This window comes from Protomyctophum bolini (assembly GCF_963924005.1).
Source record: "Protomyctophum bolini genome assembly, chromosome: 19".
Taxonomy (NCBI): domain Eukaryota; kingdom Metazoa; phylum Chordata; class Actinopteri; order Myctophiformes; family Myctophidae; genus Protomyctophum; species Protomyctophum bolini.
Genome location: NC_137880.1, coordinates 31,992,870 through 32,010,926, shown reverse-complemented (window position 1 = coordinate 32,010,926; position 18,057 = coordinate 31,992,870). Strand labels below are relative to the sequence as shown.

Genomic DNA, 18,057 nt, shown 5'->3' with positions numbered 1-18,057 from the left:
TACAAGAGGATTAAATAACATCAAGATTAAAGGTTCAAGGGTCAGGGTAATGCAAATCCACAGGCTTAGGTAATCCAAATACCCCTCTTAAATACTCTAATTCCTGTAGGTCATGATGACGCCCATTCTGCTCTCAATGACCCCATAGAGAGAAAGGGAAAAAACCCAGACCTATACATTTCCATTTCTACGAACATTAGGTCAGAATTGGGATGCAGGTGGGACAGAGTTAACTCATCGTTTGTGCATGCATAATTAAAGCTGAGCGGAAACATCCGTCTAACGAACACACGTGGGCATCCATGTGCACGACCACAATGATAAAGCATTCTGTAGTTCTGTAGCGATTCAGAAGTGGACTACATATGAGTGCTGGGTGGAAGGCAGCCAGACACATGTTGACCACATTGCTGCTGCAGCATAACAGATAAATAACCGCAGATGTGTAGCCTGCACCCAAAGGCCTGCACACGACAGAAAGGAGAGGGGAGAGTGAGTGAGAGGGGAGGCTGAGAAACAGGAGAGAAGAAAGAACATAAAATAGACAGGAGAGCTTTCAGGGCTGACCTGAATTCTTGAATTGAAGAGTTGTTTGGAAAATAGATTTGAAAACTGGATGGATACATCTGGCAGGGCATGCCACAACATGCCACAGAATCATCATCATTGCTTATACAAGCCAAAGACACAGATGTAAAATGTGACCCACAAGACATTATACTGTATTTAAAATACATTATTAGGTAAGAATAATATGGTAAATAAATAGTGAACATGGCATCCTAAACCCTTGTTCTGAAGTGACAGCTGTGCATTGTAACAGCAGGTTAGTGAGGCGCTAAGATGTTTGTATGAAGGACTATATGCTTGTGTATGAGTGCAAACACCTGTGTGTGAACTGTTGGGACTAAAGAAGGTTAGCCAATGGAATTCAACCACCCTAAAGACTATAGCAGTATCAAATAGTAGAAATTAGAAAACCACTAGACCTACTGCACATGTAAACAGAGCTGCTACCTAAACACATCTTGTATACTATTTAAATTGTCTTGCGAAAGAATGCTGCTATTTGTCCCAAAGTGACTAAAAAAAGATAGCTGGTATTTGTTTCAAAGTACTTTATACCCTGTATAACATGTATAATGATGTAATGTAACATAGCTCTGTTTACAAAATGCTGTACCCCCTCCAACTGTATATAATTTCCCCATTTTCAACTGTTTTTATTATATTTTGACACTTCCTTTGGCAATGTAAACGTATGTTTTCTCATGCCAATAAAGCTCCACTGAATTGTTTGCGTGTGCGCGCGCGCGCGCGCGTGTGTGTGTGTGTGTGTGTGTGTGTGTTTCTCTGTGTGTGGTGTGATGTGTTCCTGCCTTTAGTTGTAGTGTTGGTGGCCTGGGCTGTGTGCCATCTCTCGTGGTTACAGATCTGTTTACTCTTGCAGGCTCGGCTGGCAGGAACATGAGATTTCCTCTGGGTGTGCTGTGGCTGGTCGACGGTCAAAACAGCATCATGGCTCTCAGCCACTCCCTATACCGTGACCGTGTCCCTATACCACACACTGTCTGTGACCAGGGCTGGAAAGTAAGTACATTGACTCAAATGGGCCTACTGTTAAGAACAGTTTCTTCTGTACTTTTCTTTACTGGAGTATTTCCATTTTTTATACTACTCCATTCTACTCCAATACATATAGCAACATTTTTACTTTTTACTACACTACAATTATTTGACAGCTTTAGTTACTTTGCAGATTTAGATTACTACTAGTGTTAGATTACCCATGTCACACTGCCAATCCGACCAATATGTCTGAGTCATAGCGTTGGAGGCTTTGTCAGAGTACCCGTCCGTCTGTGTCCCTTTTGTGCCCATATCTGTTTCTGTCTGTCAACCTGTGTCCCTTTTTTTTGCACATAATGGAAATCCCTGAGGTCATTATTAAGGTTAGACAACTGCACTCAACTCACCACACACGTGGGCATGCCCCTTTTGTGCCCATATATGGAGCTGACTGATTTATTTGCGGCTGATGCCATGGCCCATGAGGACACATTGAGGTTAGTAGACAACACTCTCCATATTTGGGCGTGGCTGCTTAGGTAACACCTTATATGGATATGGCTAAGTCAGAGTGAAGTCAGAGGTCTGCCGGCTGGCCCTTTTATTAGTCAATTTATTTTATTAATCAGTACAAAACATGCATTAACCACTTAAGCCGATTTTGAACTTTGGCTATTCAGAAATAGCTGATCTACAAGCTCGCAAGTATGTTTATTTTGTGGTATGTATTGTTACTTCACTTGGGTAGGCTACTACTTGGCTGCACCGCTGACTGTGACTATCCTCCACTGTGGATCACATGTGGTGGGTGGAACATAAGGGCTGTGAGCGCACAGGCACACAATGGGTCAATGTGTTCAGTCAAAAGCCACTCACTGTTATTGTGCTTCTGTCTGTGCACGCACTCAGGTGCACACGCACCTCTAAAACACACATGCAACAAGGTTACAGTGGTACACACAAACATAACAAGAGACAAACCCCCATACTTAAACTCTGCTCACTCACTCTCTCTGTCTGTCTGACACACAACACACACACACACACACACACACACACACACACACACACACACACACACACACACACACACCGATGGCAGAGGAAACCATGCAAGGCACCAACCTGAACATCAGGAGCAATTAGGAGTCTTGAGTCTTGCTCAAGGACACTTCGTCACTAACTCATGGGGAGCCCAGGATCGAACTGGTTCCCATGCAGCCGGTCTATCTGCCACTGTCTCTGTCTCTAGTTTGAGGTGAAACTCTCTGTCCGCCTGTTATTTGGCTGCTTTCTTTCTTTCTTTGCAGGTACAGGAGGTGGGCATGGGCATGGCCTACTGGAGGTGGGCATGGGCATGGCATGGGCATGGCAGACGTCAGCAGAATGGCAACATCTCTAGGTTCATCAGCAACAGTGGCAGCTGATGAAGGAACAGTGTTCCTTTAAAATAGCCAAAGCCTCTTTGCTGCATAATATGTTTGTTTTTTTAATGTATAAATAATTAGCGAACAAGAACAACAAGAACAGTGAGCACAATAAAGCCTGGCCATCAATATCCTCAGACAAGTCTGAATATATGAAATTCCTCAAAGGAATGATATTATAACATCTTTTTTGTTTGTTATTGTTTGCCCTGCATGTTCATTTCTCTGTTGATAATGTAGGCCTAATCAAAAGAGCAGCCAGCAAAAACAATACCTTTGGACATGAGAGGAGCCCTAGTGCAGAGCCGGGTAGCCTACAACTGAGAAGGCAGACAGCCAGCCATAACAACATCAAACAGCCTGCAGCCTGCAGCGCTTACACAGAGCCAAGACCTTGGACCAAAAATATGATATGTCCTGTGTCTTGAAGATAAGAATGCAGACAAGCTTGAAGGTTATATTGGAAGCAATATGTGCAGGTATGAAGCACTCACAGAATTGAGTCACAGTCACTGGTTCATTAATCCGAGTTCCCAGAAGTTTAGGCAGGGCTTAGCTCTGGTCCATAGCCTTCTACTGTTTCTCGAAGCAGTAGAAGGCTATGGACCAGAGCTAGGCAGGGCTAAAATATCATCACATAATGCATTTTGTGACTCAGCTGAAAGGTGGAACCCTGCAGCAGGACTGCTATAATTGACATTCGAACGACGTCCAAAAGCACATCATTGTGGCATTTGGGATATTAACTTATCACATGTGATTTTCGGTTCTAAAACGGCAGTTTTGAAACACGGGTAGACTAAAAGTTCTGTACAATTTTAAGAACTGGTACAGATCGAGGGATCACCTTTGGGATATAATAAATAACTCATCACGTGAAGTGATGGTTCTAAGTCTAAACGACCGTTTTTAAATATTGGTAATTTGGTATACCGTGACTTTGGAAATTTGAAGAACTGGTACAGAGCACCCCCTGCTGGTCACCATGTCCACGTACATCTGTAAAGGGACAGGATAAATTGAGGATAAAATAAATTCCGTGGACACTAGAGTAGTCCACCCCTCACCGGATCCATGTAAAATTGGCTAAAATATGGCTTCCTGGTTTGCTTCTGGGTAGGCTATTGTATTTTAACAGGGGAATCATCTGACAATGCACAATGAGCTGTGTTTGTAATCATCATATTCGGATAATATCCTAGAAAAATACATTCGATCGCAGGCCCCAGCGAGGATCGAACTCGCGACCCCTGGTTTACAAGACCAGTGCTCTAACCACTGAGCTATGGAGCCAATGTTGCGCCATTACGAGATTGCATGGTGATTTATCAGATTATCCGAGCAAGGCGATGTTCATTGAGTTGATTGATTGATTGAAGTATTTATTTATTAACAGTTTGCAGAATTACAGTATATTTCAAGCACAACTCAATACAAAAACTGTCAACTGTGAGTGAACGATCCAATAAAGCATTACACTTGTTTACAAGAGGGTCCAGTAGAAAGGAGAATGATCTTCCTCAAAATTCTGAACGCGTAGGCGGCTTGCGGCCCCGGAGCCATTCCCTATATTTATGGGCGGCGGTCAACTTGGGTCAAGTCGCCTTCCGTGTTTATGTCCTTAGTTTATACGAGATGAACTTATATAACCCTATGCTGTGTGCTGTCTCGCCCCTTTGCCAAAGCGTGGATATCTCGCCCCAAAGCACGGACATCTCGCCCATGTTTATTTCATGTTTATTTTACCTTATTTCTCATACTAGAACATTTAGAATCAATGTTGTTTGTCAAAGGAGAACATTTAGAACCAGTTTGTTGTTGTTGTTGGTCAAATGAAAATTATGCATCGATAATGAATGGCCCACCCCCCCTCCATTGTTCTGAAGATTCCATTCTGGAAAGGTGTTCCATTCGCTCCTTCTTGTGTCGTAAAGCTGACCATCTCTACTTCAGAGTAATTATTGTAGGTTGACAGACATGGGGGTTATTATACTTTTGTTTGTCTGTTTTTATTTTAGTGGCATGTATCCGGTTTTGTTGTCTTATCAAGGAGGATCACATTCCTGGACCCCCGAGAGACAGGTGATGTTAAGTAGGAAGTTAGGAAATGTTTTTGCTCGTTTGTTCTCACTCAGTTCTTTCTGTATTCACATGTCCCTGAACAGTTTTTTCCTCGGACATATATGTCATATACATATACCATCAGACCAGCTAGGCCAGCACAACACAAGTTACACAACCAATACTATAACCTCGCCTCACCAATACTAGACTAAATTTGACTGTACAAGTTTGAGTGAGTTACCACAGTTAGACCACAAGATGGCGCTTGCCGTTCGCAGAGGAATCGGAAACGATCGACTCCTCTGCTATTACTTTCACCTTTGCCATACATAACATTTGATAGTTTTATTTGTACGGTTAAATAATATATTGTTGTATACTAATCCAACACGTTGCTCATGTTGTGTCAGGAGATCATCTTTCTGTTCTTTGACACTATAGGTTTAAGGTTTTTAAATCTCAGTTCCTGCTTTTGCGGTTATGCACCGGTTTGTCTGTTTTTATTTTCGTGGCATCATTCCAAATCTGATACACCGGCTTTGTTTTCTTAGCGATAATTTATAACCCTATGCTGTGTGAACTCATCTCAACCCAGCTTCTTCAGTTCAGACCACTAGAAAGCAGCGCCTTGCTTCTTGTGTCGTAAAGCTGAACTATTATTCTAAAGCTGAACTACTTATTTAGTGATTTCAGAGTAATTATTGACTGTTGACAGACATGGGTTTTTTCCCTCTCGTTTCGTGCTTTTGCGGTTATGCACTTTTGTTTGTGGGTGTTTTTATTTTAGTGGCATTTATCCGGTTTTGTTGTATGATCAAATACAGTCATTGGAAGTATGATCACATTCCTGGACCCCCAAGAGACAGGTGATTTTAAGTAGGAACATTTTTTTCTCTCACTTCTCGCTGAATAATAATTGTATTCACATGTTTACATTTGTCCCTGAACAGTTTTTTCCTCGGACATGTACCATCAGTAGTGAGGGCGACGACGATAAGGGGAAACCTGCACGAACAATTCTTGGAATGGTGAGAAATGTCTTAATGTAAACATGTCCAGTTTTCAGTTGCAAACATGCAGATAAACATCCAATCCAACTTTATTTATAGAGCACATTTAAAAACAACACAGTTGACCAAGTGCTTTACATAACATAACAAAAACAAAGTAAAAAAGTAAAAACATATAGAGATATAAACAACAAGGTGGGGAAAAAAACAGTAAAACTAAGAAGACATGTTGTCACGCCTTCTTGTGCTTGTCAACAAGCTGGCAAGTGGTAACCCTGGCTATAGCATTGCAGTATGCCTAATCCAGGCAGGTAGTAATAAAAGCATGTATAACTTTTTCAAAATCAACAAAAGTTAAAAAAGGCTTCACCTTCGATAAAACCCTGAGCTGGAAAAAAGCTGATTTTAATTTAAGTTAATTTACCTGTTTATCCATTAAAAAGTAATTTTTTACACCTTTTACAGTGGGTTTTGTGGGTCCAAGTCTACTAGCAAGACTGGGTTTAAAAATTATGATCTCCGTTTTGCTCTCGTTTAAATGAACACGTCCAGTTTTCAGTTGCATTATCACTTTAAACATAAACATGCAGAGGTCACCATACTGTGAGGGGGGAGACAATAATACTGAAGACAAATGGATATTTATGACATCAAACATTCATTGATTGATTGATTGATTGAATACGTTATTAGACAGAAATGTACAGTCAAACACTTGGTCTAAACTCTATCTAAAGGATAGCATAGTAGAACAAAAAAGCTGTCTTGTTTCCATTCAGGTCCATTCAGGTCCTTTCCATTCAAAACAAAATTCAATATCACCACAAATTATAAAACACTATTTTGTAAAGAGAAGAAGAAATTAGTGGTACTGTACTGTACTGTACTGTACTGTACTGTACTGTACTGTACTGTACTGTACTGTACTGTACTGTACTGTACTGTACTGTACTGTACATGCCCTCCTCCCTGGCCTGTGTGTGTCTGTGTGTTAGGCTGTGCACAGCCGCGGACAGACGAAGCTGACGCCCGACGTCATTCCGGCTTTTTAGACAGCTGGTGGATGGAAAAGAAGCTCCACCCCTGCGGCTGAGTGACGCGGAGGAGAGCGCTTCCGGGAATCTGTCCGTTGCGTCAGTCAGCTTCGTCTGTCCGTGGCTGTGCGCTAAGGTGTGCCCCCCGCCATAGCTGTTCAAAAATAAGGGGGTGTATAAAGAGGAGGGGGTGATCGCCTGTCTAAGGGAGAAGTGATCATTTCCACTCCCTTTGTTAAGCTGAAATGTTTGTGGTTGGGATCTCTGGTGTGGATGTGCAGGAATTGCAAAAACAGGGCCCATTAATCACAGAATGTCATACTAGATCACCACCAATCCTGGTGGAAAGTCAAAACACTTTGATGACATGCTGCTCTCTACATACAGGACTCAGAGCTATGGACCAGTGTACAGGATCAACATGTTGGGTACTGTCATGCTGGGTGTGAGCTGTCCAGAGGCCACCAAGGTAAACACCTGTGCTTAAAGTATGAACGAGGGACCTGCTGAGTGCTGACACATGAAAAGCAAACATCAATGCCAGTGTATTGTCATGTCTACTTTTAGGCTCACACTTTTGTTTAATTACAGGGTTAACCCAATTCGTCATAACAATGTGTCAAAAAAAGAAAAAGAAAAAAGTTATTCTTTGGATTGGCCCTCTGTTATTGTTCTTTGTTGCAGGAAATCCTCATGTCCTCAAAGTACCCCAAAGATAAGATGGTCTACCAGAAGGTGTTCAGTCTGTTTGGGCAGAGGTACTGTAATTCACTAGTCCAGGAACTCTCAAAGGTGCTCCTGTTAGGACATGATATGATATTGTAATTTATTGTCAGTTCACACTGAAATTTGTAGAACAAAACAATATTATATACATAAAGACATGAAGACAAGAGCAATGTTCACCACTCAGCTAACCCCTGGCTACAACTCCTAATTAAGAGTCAAGTCGATTGGTGGACAAATGACCTCTTTAGGACAGCCTCGTTAAAGTATTACATAATTACAATATGAAGAGCAGTGTCAAATATAACAACAAATAATTTCCTTAGTTTGTCTATATTTTGTCTTTCAACCATATAAAGAAAAACATTTGCCAAAAATCTTATCTTTTCATTGCTTCTACCTTGAATCCTACTTTATGCTCCGTCATACGACACTTAGCCTTTAGTCTAGTCACTATTGCTACGTACTCTAGATCAGTCCACAGTAATTCTCAATAATTTATATAACCTTTTCATCCCTGAGTTACATTGTTACTTTATATAATTTTACATTTATGTCATTGCTCTACGTAAATATGTAAATCTTTCTCCCTAAGATTGTGTGTGTCACGAGGGAAACTTGAGAATATTCAATAGTAGTTTCCAGTATGACAAATTGAAAATAACTCCATACTTGCCTAACCACCACCTGAACCTTTAGTGGTTAAACTGAAGTGATATTGATTAATTCCAAATGTTATCAAAGTATCCTGAGGCACCCCATGACTTGCGTCACGGCACCCTAGGCTGCCACAGTGACGGCGCCCACTTTGAGAACCGCTGCTGTGGAGTGAGTCAGCTGGGCGAGGTTCATTGTAAATCCTTTCCATTATGCCCTGGCTGTGGGCAGGGAGGACAACATTGTTTAGATAGCGGAGGTTTACACAGCAATGTCAAAATGATTGAAACATCTAATATAGTTTAGACCTATCTTTTATTTTCCATGGGAAAGTAGCTCACTGCTACGCACGCACGCATGCATGCACGTGACGCGCGCGTGCGCACACACACACACACACACACACACACACACACTCTCTCCTGACTATTATCTCTCCACAAGGTTCCTTGGCAGTGGATTGCTTACAGCACAGAACCATGAACAATGGTACAAACAGCGACGCATGATCGACCCTGCCTTCAGCAGCCTGTAAGACATCTCTGCAATTAATTTCTTTGTAATAATAATAATAAAAAACATCTCTGCCATTCACTTAGTTCAAGATACCTATGGCAGCTGTTAACAGTACAGGGAACAACTACAAAACATTTAAGGATGACTCCTTAGACAGAGACTAGAAAAATACAGTGAATTCTTTTTTTTTTACATGCTCACACACAAAAGTGTGCAGTATTATGAAGGCTTCATTGTTGTTTTCTCCTTGTAGATACCTTAGAGGTTTGACAGGCACCTTCAATGACACCTCAGAGAAGTTCATGAATAAACTTGAAGAAGCTGCAGATAGCAAAACAGAAGTCAACTTGCTCCCCCTACTCAACGGTGTTACACTTGACATTATTACCAGGGTAAGGTGCCCTTAGTTGTCCTGACATATCCTTTTTCACAGCATCTATATTGCAACAGTTACAAGACATTTAAACAGTACACCAACTTAAAGCACCATTTCTTGATACGCACTCCCAGTGTAAACGGGGAATTGCAACAAGAACCAGACTGTTTCAATTCGGCCGCACTAGCCCCTGAGACACTGCCGCCCAATATTTAACCCTTGAGCAAGGCACCAAACCTCCAACCGCTCCAGTGGAGCTACTCAGTGGCCAACAGTAGGCTATAAGACTTCGTGTACTGGCCTGCTCCCAGGTTTAATGTGTGTTTATGCAGAGCGTGGAAATTGAAATTAAGCTACCTCCCTGAGTAAATACAGTAAAACATAAAAGACGAAATAGTGTGTGAGAAGATTGACGACGTTTAAATTCCTTTATGTGTGGCCTCTATTGTTTGAAATGAAGGTTGCGTTTGGGGTGGATTTAGAGCTGCTGATAAAAGCTGAGTCACCATTACCCAAATCCATTGAGATCTGCCTGAAGGGGACGGTTTTATCTATCCGAGACGTCCTTTTTCAGGTATGCAATGCGGCACATTTACCTGAGATTAATTTAAAAGATTAGATAATCCATGTATCAGTGTAACATTCATGAGTTTGAGCCCTAAAACTCTGTCCTTTCCAGTACAACCCAAAGAACTGGGCATTTGTCAATGAGGTGAAGCAGGCATGCCAGTTTCTGCGTACCACAGGAGCAAAGTGGATTAACGACAGAAAGGTTGCCGTGCACAGTGGTGAAGATGTGCCCAAGGACATCCTCACACAGATCATTAAAACTGCTGGCAAAGGTTGCACATCTTTAATAAATTACAATAAACATTAAGGCTGGGAAATATATCTGTTACCGGTATATCAATATTGGTAGTAGATTGTGTTTCCAAGTGTCATGTCACATTGTGACATAAAAAATATATATTGTCACAATACAATAGTCACAATATCTACATTGATGTAGGCCTATTTATTTGGTCAAATACATCATTATATTATCCTATATTACATTTCCCACAATTGTACACCCACAATTGCTCACATCCTATATCTGAACACAGGATCTGCATTTCTCAATAGAAGAACAGAGAGACCAACTCATAGATTGGTCAAAATAAAAATGTATTCACTAAAATTTTTAAAGTTATGAATTGCAGCTTTAACTCACTTTATTTTTCATTACAGAGGAAACCACGGAAGAGGATGACGAAGTGATGGTGGACAACTTTATGACTTTCTTCATTGCGGGTGAGTTTGATTGATTGAAGTACCGTATTTATTAACAGTTTGCAGAATTACAGTACATTTCATGCACAACTCAATACAAAAACGACCCAATAAAGCATTACACTTGTTTTACAAGAGGGTCCACCTTGTTCAATTCATCAAAACATTTAGAGACGTATAAATATACACTTCTATTTTGCAAAGGGGTGGATGGGGGGGGGGGGGGGGATTCAGATTTTACGGGGGCCAGTTTCGAATTGCAGCCGTCCGTAGGTGCCATTTGAAAGAGGTTTTGAAGGAGTCAAGGGATTTGCATGTCTTAATGACTGTTGGTAGGGCGTTCCACATTTTGCTGGCATAGGAGCGAAAATAATTTAGTCCCTTGTTTGTGCTGAATCTGGGTTGCACATGGTTTGTTGAGCTCTTTCTGGTGTTGTGGGTGTGGACTTCATTGACAGGTACATGGGTATCTTGGTGGTGTATCGAATCTTGTAGACCATACCCATTGCAGGATGCTGTACTCTGTCGTCAACACTAAGCCATTCCAGCTTGTCAAAGTGGGCTGGGGTGAGGTGGATTCCGGGGGTGAGGCCCAGTAGAAGCCTGACCAGTTTGTTTTGGGAAGTCCGGAGCCTTGTTTTCAGGGCCTTTGAGGTGCTGTGGTACCAAGAGGTGCATGCATAGTCGAAGAAACCTTGTACTAGGGCTCCTTTTAGGGTCTTCAAGGTGTTTTTGTTGACCAGTGAGGAGACCCTGTGTAGGAATCATGTTCTTTGGTTGACTTTTTTGATTACATTGGTGGCCATTTTATCACCGGAAAGATTTGCCTCCAGGATGGAACCTGGGTACGTAATTTCATCTTTTCGTGTGATAATATTGTCACCCACTCTAACCGTGAAGCCATCAGCCTTGCTGAGATTATTATTTGATCCAAAAATAATGGATTCAGTTTTTCCCAGGTGTAAAGATAGTTTGTTATCAGCGAGCCAGGTGCAGATTCTACCGAGTTCAGAGCTGAGGGCATTTTCAATCTGCAGTTTGTTCCTGTCCAAGGTACTGAGTTATCTGCGAACAGGAACAAGTTGCAGTCACAAGCTGTCATGTCGTTTACATATATTAGGAACAGTAAAGGCCCTAGTATGCTTATGCTTCCTTGTGGAACGCCATAGCTCACTGGTAGGGGGGGGGGGGGGGGGGGGGGTGGAGTGTTCCGTTCACCTCCACCATCTGTTCTCTCCCCTCCATGTAGGATTGCATCCAGCTCACTGATGTGCTATCAAAACCAATAGCTTTTAGCTTGTTAACCAGTATGGAATGGTTCACGGTGTCAAGGTCCAGCATGACAATGCCGCAGTATTTGCCAGCATCCACCTCGTGTTTGATGTGGTCGCTCAAATAGAGGAGGCATGTGTCAGTGGAGTGGGATGTTCTGAAGCCGGATTGAAATTCGTACATTAATTGTGGCGAACAGTCGACGCCAGCGTCCTCACTTCCCACATTCACACACCATCTTTTGACAATTTCCGCCTATAATGCCACCCTCAAAATCACCAGGTAGTGTTTGTCTTATGTTACCGATTCAAGTATTAATATTTAATATTTTTTAGGGCAAGAAACAACTGCTAGTCAACTTGGCTTTTGCGTCATCGAGCTAGGAAGACACCCTGACATACTAGAGAAGTAAGACATGATAAGGCTAAATGTATTCATTTAAGTTCTATCCACTAGAGACTAGTGACTAGAGGGTGCTTGTGTTCACTTGCTCAACTGTGACATGCACAGACTTTATTATAACGTCTACTGTGAAGCTAGCATGAAAGAACCTGTAGAAATATCTGTAAGTAATGTCAACCATTTCATCAAGTACCATATAGGTATACTCTCAACGCGTGTATCTAATGTGTGGCTGAGCATAGACATGGTAACGCCCCCCCCTGCCTCTGATTGGCCTACCGACACTGCCCGTCTTGACTGTCCACTGAGGTGGATATAGCTCGAGGTGGTGGAAAATAATACAATAGTATACGGCAGGGGTGCCCAAAAGGTAGATCACGATGTACCAGTAGATCACATAGGCTGTGCAGGTAGATCACATGACATGCCCCTAAAGAATATTACATTTACTTCAAGAGGCATCTGCCTCTTGAATTAAGTTGACTTGATTGATTGACTGACATAAAAAAGTGCCTGTCAGCCTTTTTAGTATAATATTAGTTATAATTAGATTAATACACGATAATCAACACTTTATTTAGAAGTACACACCCAAATCAAACCATAGTACATCGTACACGTGTGTTCAATCAATTATTCAATCAAAGAAAACGCCATAAACAATATTAGTTTGGCTCTTCTACAAAAATCAAACTTAAAAGTTAGTTAAAATTAAGGCTGAATTCTGTCTGTTTTGGGTGTAATTGAGGTCATAAAACCTATACTAAAAGAAACGAAAAAGAACTAATTAACATCACATAATCTTTCCACAAAGAACACGTGTGCTTAAAGGGGAATACCACTCATTTTCAACATTTTACTATGTCATTAATAATACCTTAGTAACATTATGAAGTACATCTTTGGGATGTTACTGAGTTGTACTTCATAATGATACTTTCAGACCGCCAGTTCTAGGCATCATTTCCACACAACAACTCTATTCATGACATAGTAAAATGTTGAAAATGGGTGGTTTAATTGCGTTAAACAAATATAGCATTAAAACAAATATTATAGCATTATTTCAAACATTTCCTGCAGATATTTTAATGTTGTTAAGTTGCTGTCTTTAGTTGAAAACATGAACATTAACACTCTCTGGTGGATAGAAATTACATTGCACATTAACTTTCTTTCCCTTTGAAATATTGCAATTGCAGCAGTATACCTGGATTAGGTATATTTCATGCCTTGACAGTTTGTTTAGTAGACAATGTGACAATGTGCTCACTCCCTGGAATAATTTGTTTCGGCTGTCAACGTTTTTTATTATATGAGTTTAGTGCTCAACATTAAAATGGACTCTCACTATATAAACATAAATGATAATACAAATTTATGCTTTGCCGCACAACACTTTTGCTTGACAGAAATGTGTTTTTTATTGTATTTCTTTCCTCCAACCTGACACTGTTGAAAATACAGTTTAGGTACATTTTGGTTAAGTGATAGTCATGTAACAGAGTATATATTAGAGTAAGCCATTTCTGTCACATGACCTATTACCTGATTTCTCAGAGCAAAGAAAGAGGTGGATGATGTCATCGGAATGAAGCGGGAGATTGCCTATGAGGACCTGGGCAAACTGACCTACCTCTCACAGGTACAGTACACATATCAGAGTTACAAATGCTTTCCTCTAAAAATAGAACCATTTCATTGCCTGTTCTAGCTCAAGCATGGCTTTCTCTTAGGATTTCTCTCCTTACAATTTCCCTGTCAGGTACTAAAAGAAACTCTCAGACTATATCCCCCAGCTCCAGTGACATCTCGTGACATAATGGAAGACATTGTCATCAATGGAATAACCATTCCTGGAGGCGCCGTGGCCATTGTGAGTCTCTTAGATACAAATGTTTTCCTGTAAAGCAACATGTCTTCAACTGAAGGTTTAAGGAAGCTAAAATGGGTCAGCTCTTTTTTTTTTACGATTTAGCTTTTTCATAATTTCTTTAAGACAGTGACAGAACTGGAAACAAAAATCAACAAGAAAACAATACAAATACCCCCCCAAAATAAATAAATAAATAAAAAGAGAAAAAACAAGCGAGGACAAGATCACATAAAGCAACGAACAGTCAAGAATGGTATAGATATGCATGCACTACACAAAACGTATACGCACACATACGCACAGTCGCACACAGTCCCAAACAAGCAAGATACAGTACAAGGTTTGCATTGCACATCTCAACCCAAAACAACGGAGTGACGCCTCACTGGCTCACTCACTCAGTCTGGGGTTCTTGAGGCGTTCCAGCCGGTCCCCAGCTAAATATTGGAACCAAATGGACCATTACGGGTCTGTAACTGGGTCCATTTGGTTCCATTTGTACACTCTCAGAGTTAAATTGACATTGATCTTACAATATAAATTGAGGGTCCCCATTAAATGGGGGTCCGTAGCCTATTGCATTTCACACTGGGGGTTCTTGAAATTAAACGGGTTGAGAATCACTGCTAGAGCTGTAAAAATCTTCTCTTATGGGGGTCCCTGGCATATCTCTTCAAATGGGGGTCCGTGGGCTAATTAGTGTCAATTTGGGGTCCTTGACATGAAAAAGTTTGGGAACCACTGGAATACATTACATTGATGTGCCGCCCTGGTCTCCTCAACTATCAATACCCAAAGAGGATTGAGATCCCAGACCAGCCTGCGGCCTGGGGTTTTAGAGAGTTTTACAGATTTTAGAGAATCCCTGTCGTAAAGAATGGTGCTGGGTGCCTGGGTCCTTGGAAGGCATAGTATAGTCTATAGTATATACAGTATAGTTATTTAAATTTCATAGAAAGATGTCAACTGGATTTCCCATGACATTCACAGTTCAGTTCCTATGTGGCCCAGAGACTGGAACAACATTTTAAGGACCCATTGAGGTTTGATCCGGACAGATTCCACCCAGATGTTCCCAAGTAAGTCACTAACAATGACATTTTTTACATGGTAATAAATGTAACCACTCATTTTATACTTTGTCTTACAAGGGTGTTGTGTGGTAAAAATAGCTATAATAATACAGATGACCATCTGTCATCTGTATTATTATGCCTATTTTCACCACAGGTAAAATACAGTCTGGGTGATGAAAAACAATCCCTCACTACCATTCAAACCATTCAATTTCTGAATCATGGCAACGCTGCTTTCAATTTGGCCAGGCACTCCAAAAAACATGGCACATGTGGTAAAAAGAAGACCTGAGTCCAAGGATTTGCAGTGCACACACTGTAAATTCCTCAATGATGATTGAGGTTTTATCTTTGTATATCACTATGTGTCACTTTATTGTGTAATAACAAGTTGTGTCATCTGTTTTACAAGGCCTTACTACTGCTACTATCCCTTTTCTCTGGGAGCACGATCATGTGTGGGACAGAATTTTGCTCAGGTATGGACACGAATGCACACACACACAAATGCACACGTGCGCACGCACACGCACATAATTTGTGTTCGTTTTAGTTAGTTTTGCATTGCTCATTTTCGTTTTTTGAAGGGTGTACAGGTTTAATATTAGTTTGTTTTAAAAACGCCATTGACAATGAAGGGAAGATTTACGTCAGGTTGTCCCTAACACAAACATTAAATTCCATTAACAATAAAGATAATTTAATGTTTGTTTTACATCACCTAATCATAGCAACATGAGTTAGACTTTAATATATTATTAGCGCCCCTCACTTTATACGGGTGTGATTTTTAGTTTAGTTTCAGTTTCATGTGTTCAGGGCTACTTGTGCTACTTAATTATAATGATATGATCAATTACAGACCATTGCCACAAGCTGCAACCTCTCTGTAATGACAGATTCCACCTTGTGATTTACCTAAGTAACTCGGACTGGTGCACCATGCTTGAAGAAAAGCTGTGTGACTGAGTTGTTGCCACTAAACCATTATGTGAAAGCCATTTGTAACCGTTACTGTCAACATATTTTTCCCCTTTTAGTTTTAGTTTAACCCTGACTCGTACATCCACACGCATCATTGATCAGTCTGGTGTTGGTGTGTGCTTTCAGATGGAGGCCAAGCTTGTGATGGCAAAACTCCTGCAGAGGTTTGACTTCACCCTGGTTCCTGGACAGTGCTTTGACATCCAGGACGTGGGCACTATCAGGCCTAAGAACGGAGTAGTATGCGCCATCAGTCACAGAAAGGACTAGATCACTGGATCTCAACCTTTTCAGGCCGTGACCCACCCAAAATAATCATATTTGAACTGGGGATCCTCCACCCTTGGAACGTAGGCATTACATTTTCGGTTCCACAGATAAATATTGTGGAAATAGCAGATCTAGAAAGGTCTTAAAAGCCCCGACCTACATGTTGAGATCCCCTGGATTAGATAGGGGATCCCCAGCTAACATGTTTGTAACCAAATCATAGACTGTAAAAAATATGGACAAAGCGTTCTCTGGGTCTAACATGAACGTAAAATGAAGCCTGTCAGCCCTTGTATTGTAAGTCGCCATCTTTCTAGATCCGTTTTGGCCCAGCTGGCCATTGGCTGGCCCAGAAAACGATGCGGGACTTCCCCCCTTCTTCTCCGTTGGTTTTTATTTTGACTCGAGTGGGAGGGGAATCCCGATCATAGACTGTAACGGTAGCCACGCCCCTCAGAACATACGGGACTTTATGGTCATTATTTTAATAAATGGGACCATCATTTTCCAAAAAGAATATTATGACATTAGAAATTAGACTTTAAACTAGTGACTGGAAGCAGAAAGTATTCATGACCATGTTTATTAAGGTAATACAGTTTAGGTGAAGTTGGGCCCAAATACATGGACTTCTATGGGGCTATGGGTTTTTCTGGGTCCAATGACAGCGCCACAACAGGCCATTATATGAACTTTCAGGAAATCCCGATTTCCTCAGTGGCTTCACAAAATATCTGTCTGACTGCCCCCCTGAACCAAATGCACAATTATGGGTCTGTAACTCGGAGAATGTATAAATTCTATTTGTATCCTCCCAGAGTCAGTTAAACACTAATTTTACAGTGTAGATTGGGGTCCCGCAGATACAAAATGTTATCAAATGGGGGTCCGTGTCCTAATGCAGATCAAACTGGATACACACACGCAGTCACGCACACACACACACACACACGCACGCACGCACGCACGCACAAAACTTCACTGTCTGAATGTTTTGCTATTTGCTCGCTGCACAATTAAGGCTGATTTTATACTAAATCATATACCTCATATACTTCATCATAGTATGCATCGCTTGCTGACAAGAACTGAACTCCTCAGTAGCCTGCTGCCTAACTAGTTTATGGTTAGTTAAGTTAACATTGTATACACCAGGCACTGGCAGTTAGTACCATGAGAAGTGAGAACATAGTGTAAATGTAGTTTAACATGGCTTCCCCATCATGAACCAAACACTAACACTTAAGTCTGAATATGAATGTTGATTGAGAATTTGAGAGGTGGTGGTGGTGACCTTAGCTTCATTATCAGTGCTTGCCAATGCTTTAAGCTTATGTATATTAACATGTTTTTATATTGCTAAATTCAATTGGTCTTTGACTCTTTAATAGACCCATAAAAGTTTGAAAAGCTTGAAATATAACTTGACATGCACAGATGACCTATGGATAAGACGGCAGGGATTGCATTTTTGTTTTGTTTTAATTTACAATAAATGTTCAAATAAAATACTTGTTTATCCTGAT

The 18,057-nt window shown here is 41.0% G+C and overlaps 1 protein-coding gene across 3 annotated transcripts; it reads left to right on the top strand.

Annotated features, from left to right (window-relative positions):
* The first annotated feature begins 5,616 nt into the window (after window positions 1-5,616).
* LOC308333815 (cholesterol 24-hydroxylase-like) lies at window positions 5,617-18,056 on the top strand. 3 transcript variants are annotated; one of them, XR_013965827.1, is made up of 15 exons: window positions 5,617-5,926; window positions 6,011-6,088; window positions 7,492-7,573; window positions 7,789-7,862; window positions 8,932-9,018; window positions 9,257-9,395; window positions 9,840-9,953; window positions 10,059-10,221; window positions 10,610-10,672; window positions 12,259-12,331; window positions 13,886-13,970; window positions 14,091-14,201; window positions 15,197-15,280; window positions 15,690-15,756; window positions 16,388-16,450. XR_013965827.1 is itself a non-coding variant. In XM_080790309.1 (15 exons), exons 1-15 carry the CDS (start codon window positions 5,778-5,780, stop codon window positions 16,529-16,531), a joined length of 1,497 nt encoding a protein of 498 aa, XP_080646435.1. In that variant the 5' UTR covers window positions 5,617-5,777; the 3' UTR covers window positions 16,532-18,056. The 3 variants fall into 3 exon arrangements, 2 of the variants coding, with proteins under 2 accessions (XP_080646435.1, XP_080646434.1); XM_080790309.1 differs by having other exon boundaries at window positions 15,213-15,280; window positions 16,388-18,056; XM_080790308.1 differs by having other exon boundaries at window positions 15,192-15,280; window positions 16,388-18,056.
* Window position 18,057: the final 1 nt, after the last annotated feature.

Excerpts from the sequence above, each read along its gene's own strand:
- LOC308333815 (XM_080790308.1), top strand. The coding sequence starts at position 5,778 with ATGGGTTTTTTCCCTCTCGTTTCGTGCTTTTGCGGTTATGCACTTTTG. Across the intron at positions 7,574-7,788 it reads GCTGTCCAGAGGCCACCAAG|GAAATCCTCATGTCCTCAAA; the intron begins GTAAACACCTGT and ends TCTTTGTTGCAG. Across the intron at positions 12,332-13,885 it reads CACCCTGACATACTAGAGAA|AGCAAAGAAAGAGGTGGATG; the intron begins GTAAGACATGAT and ends CTGATTTCTCAG.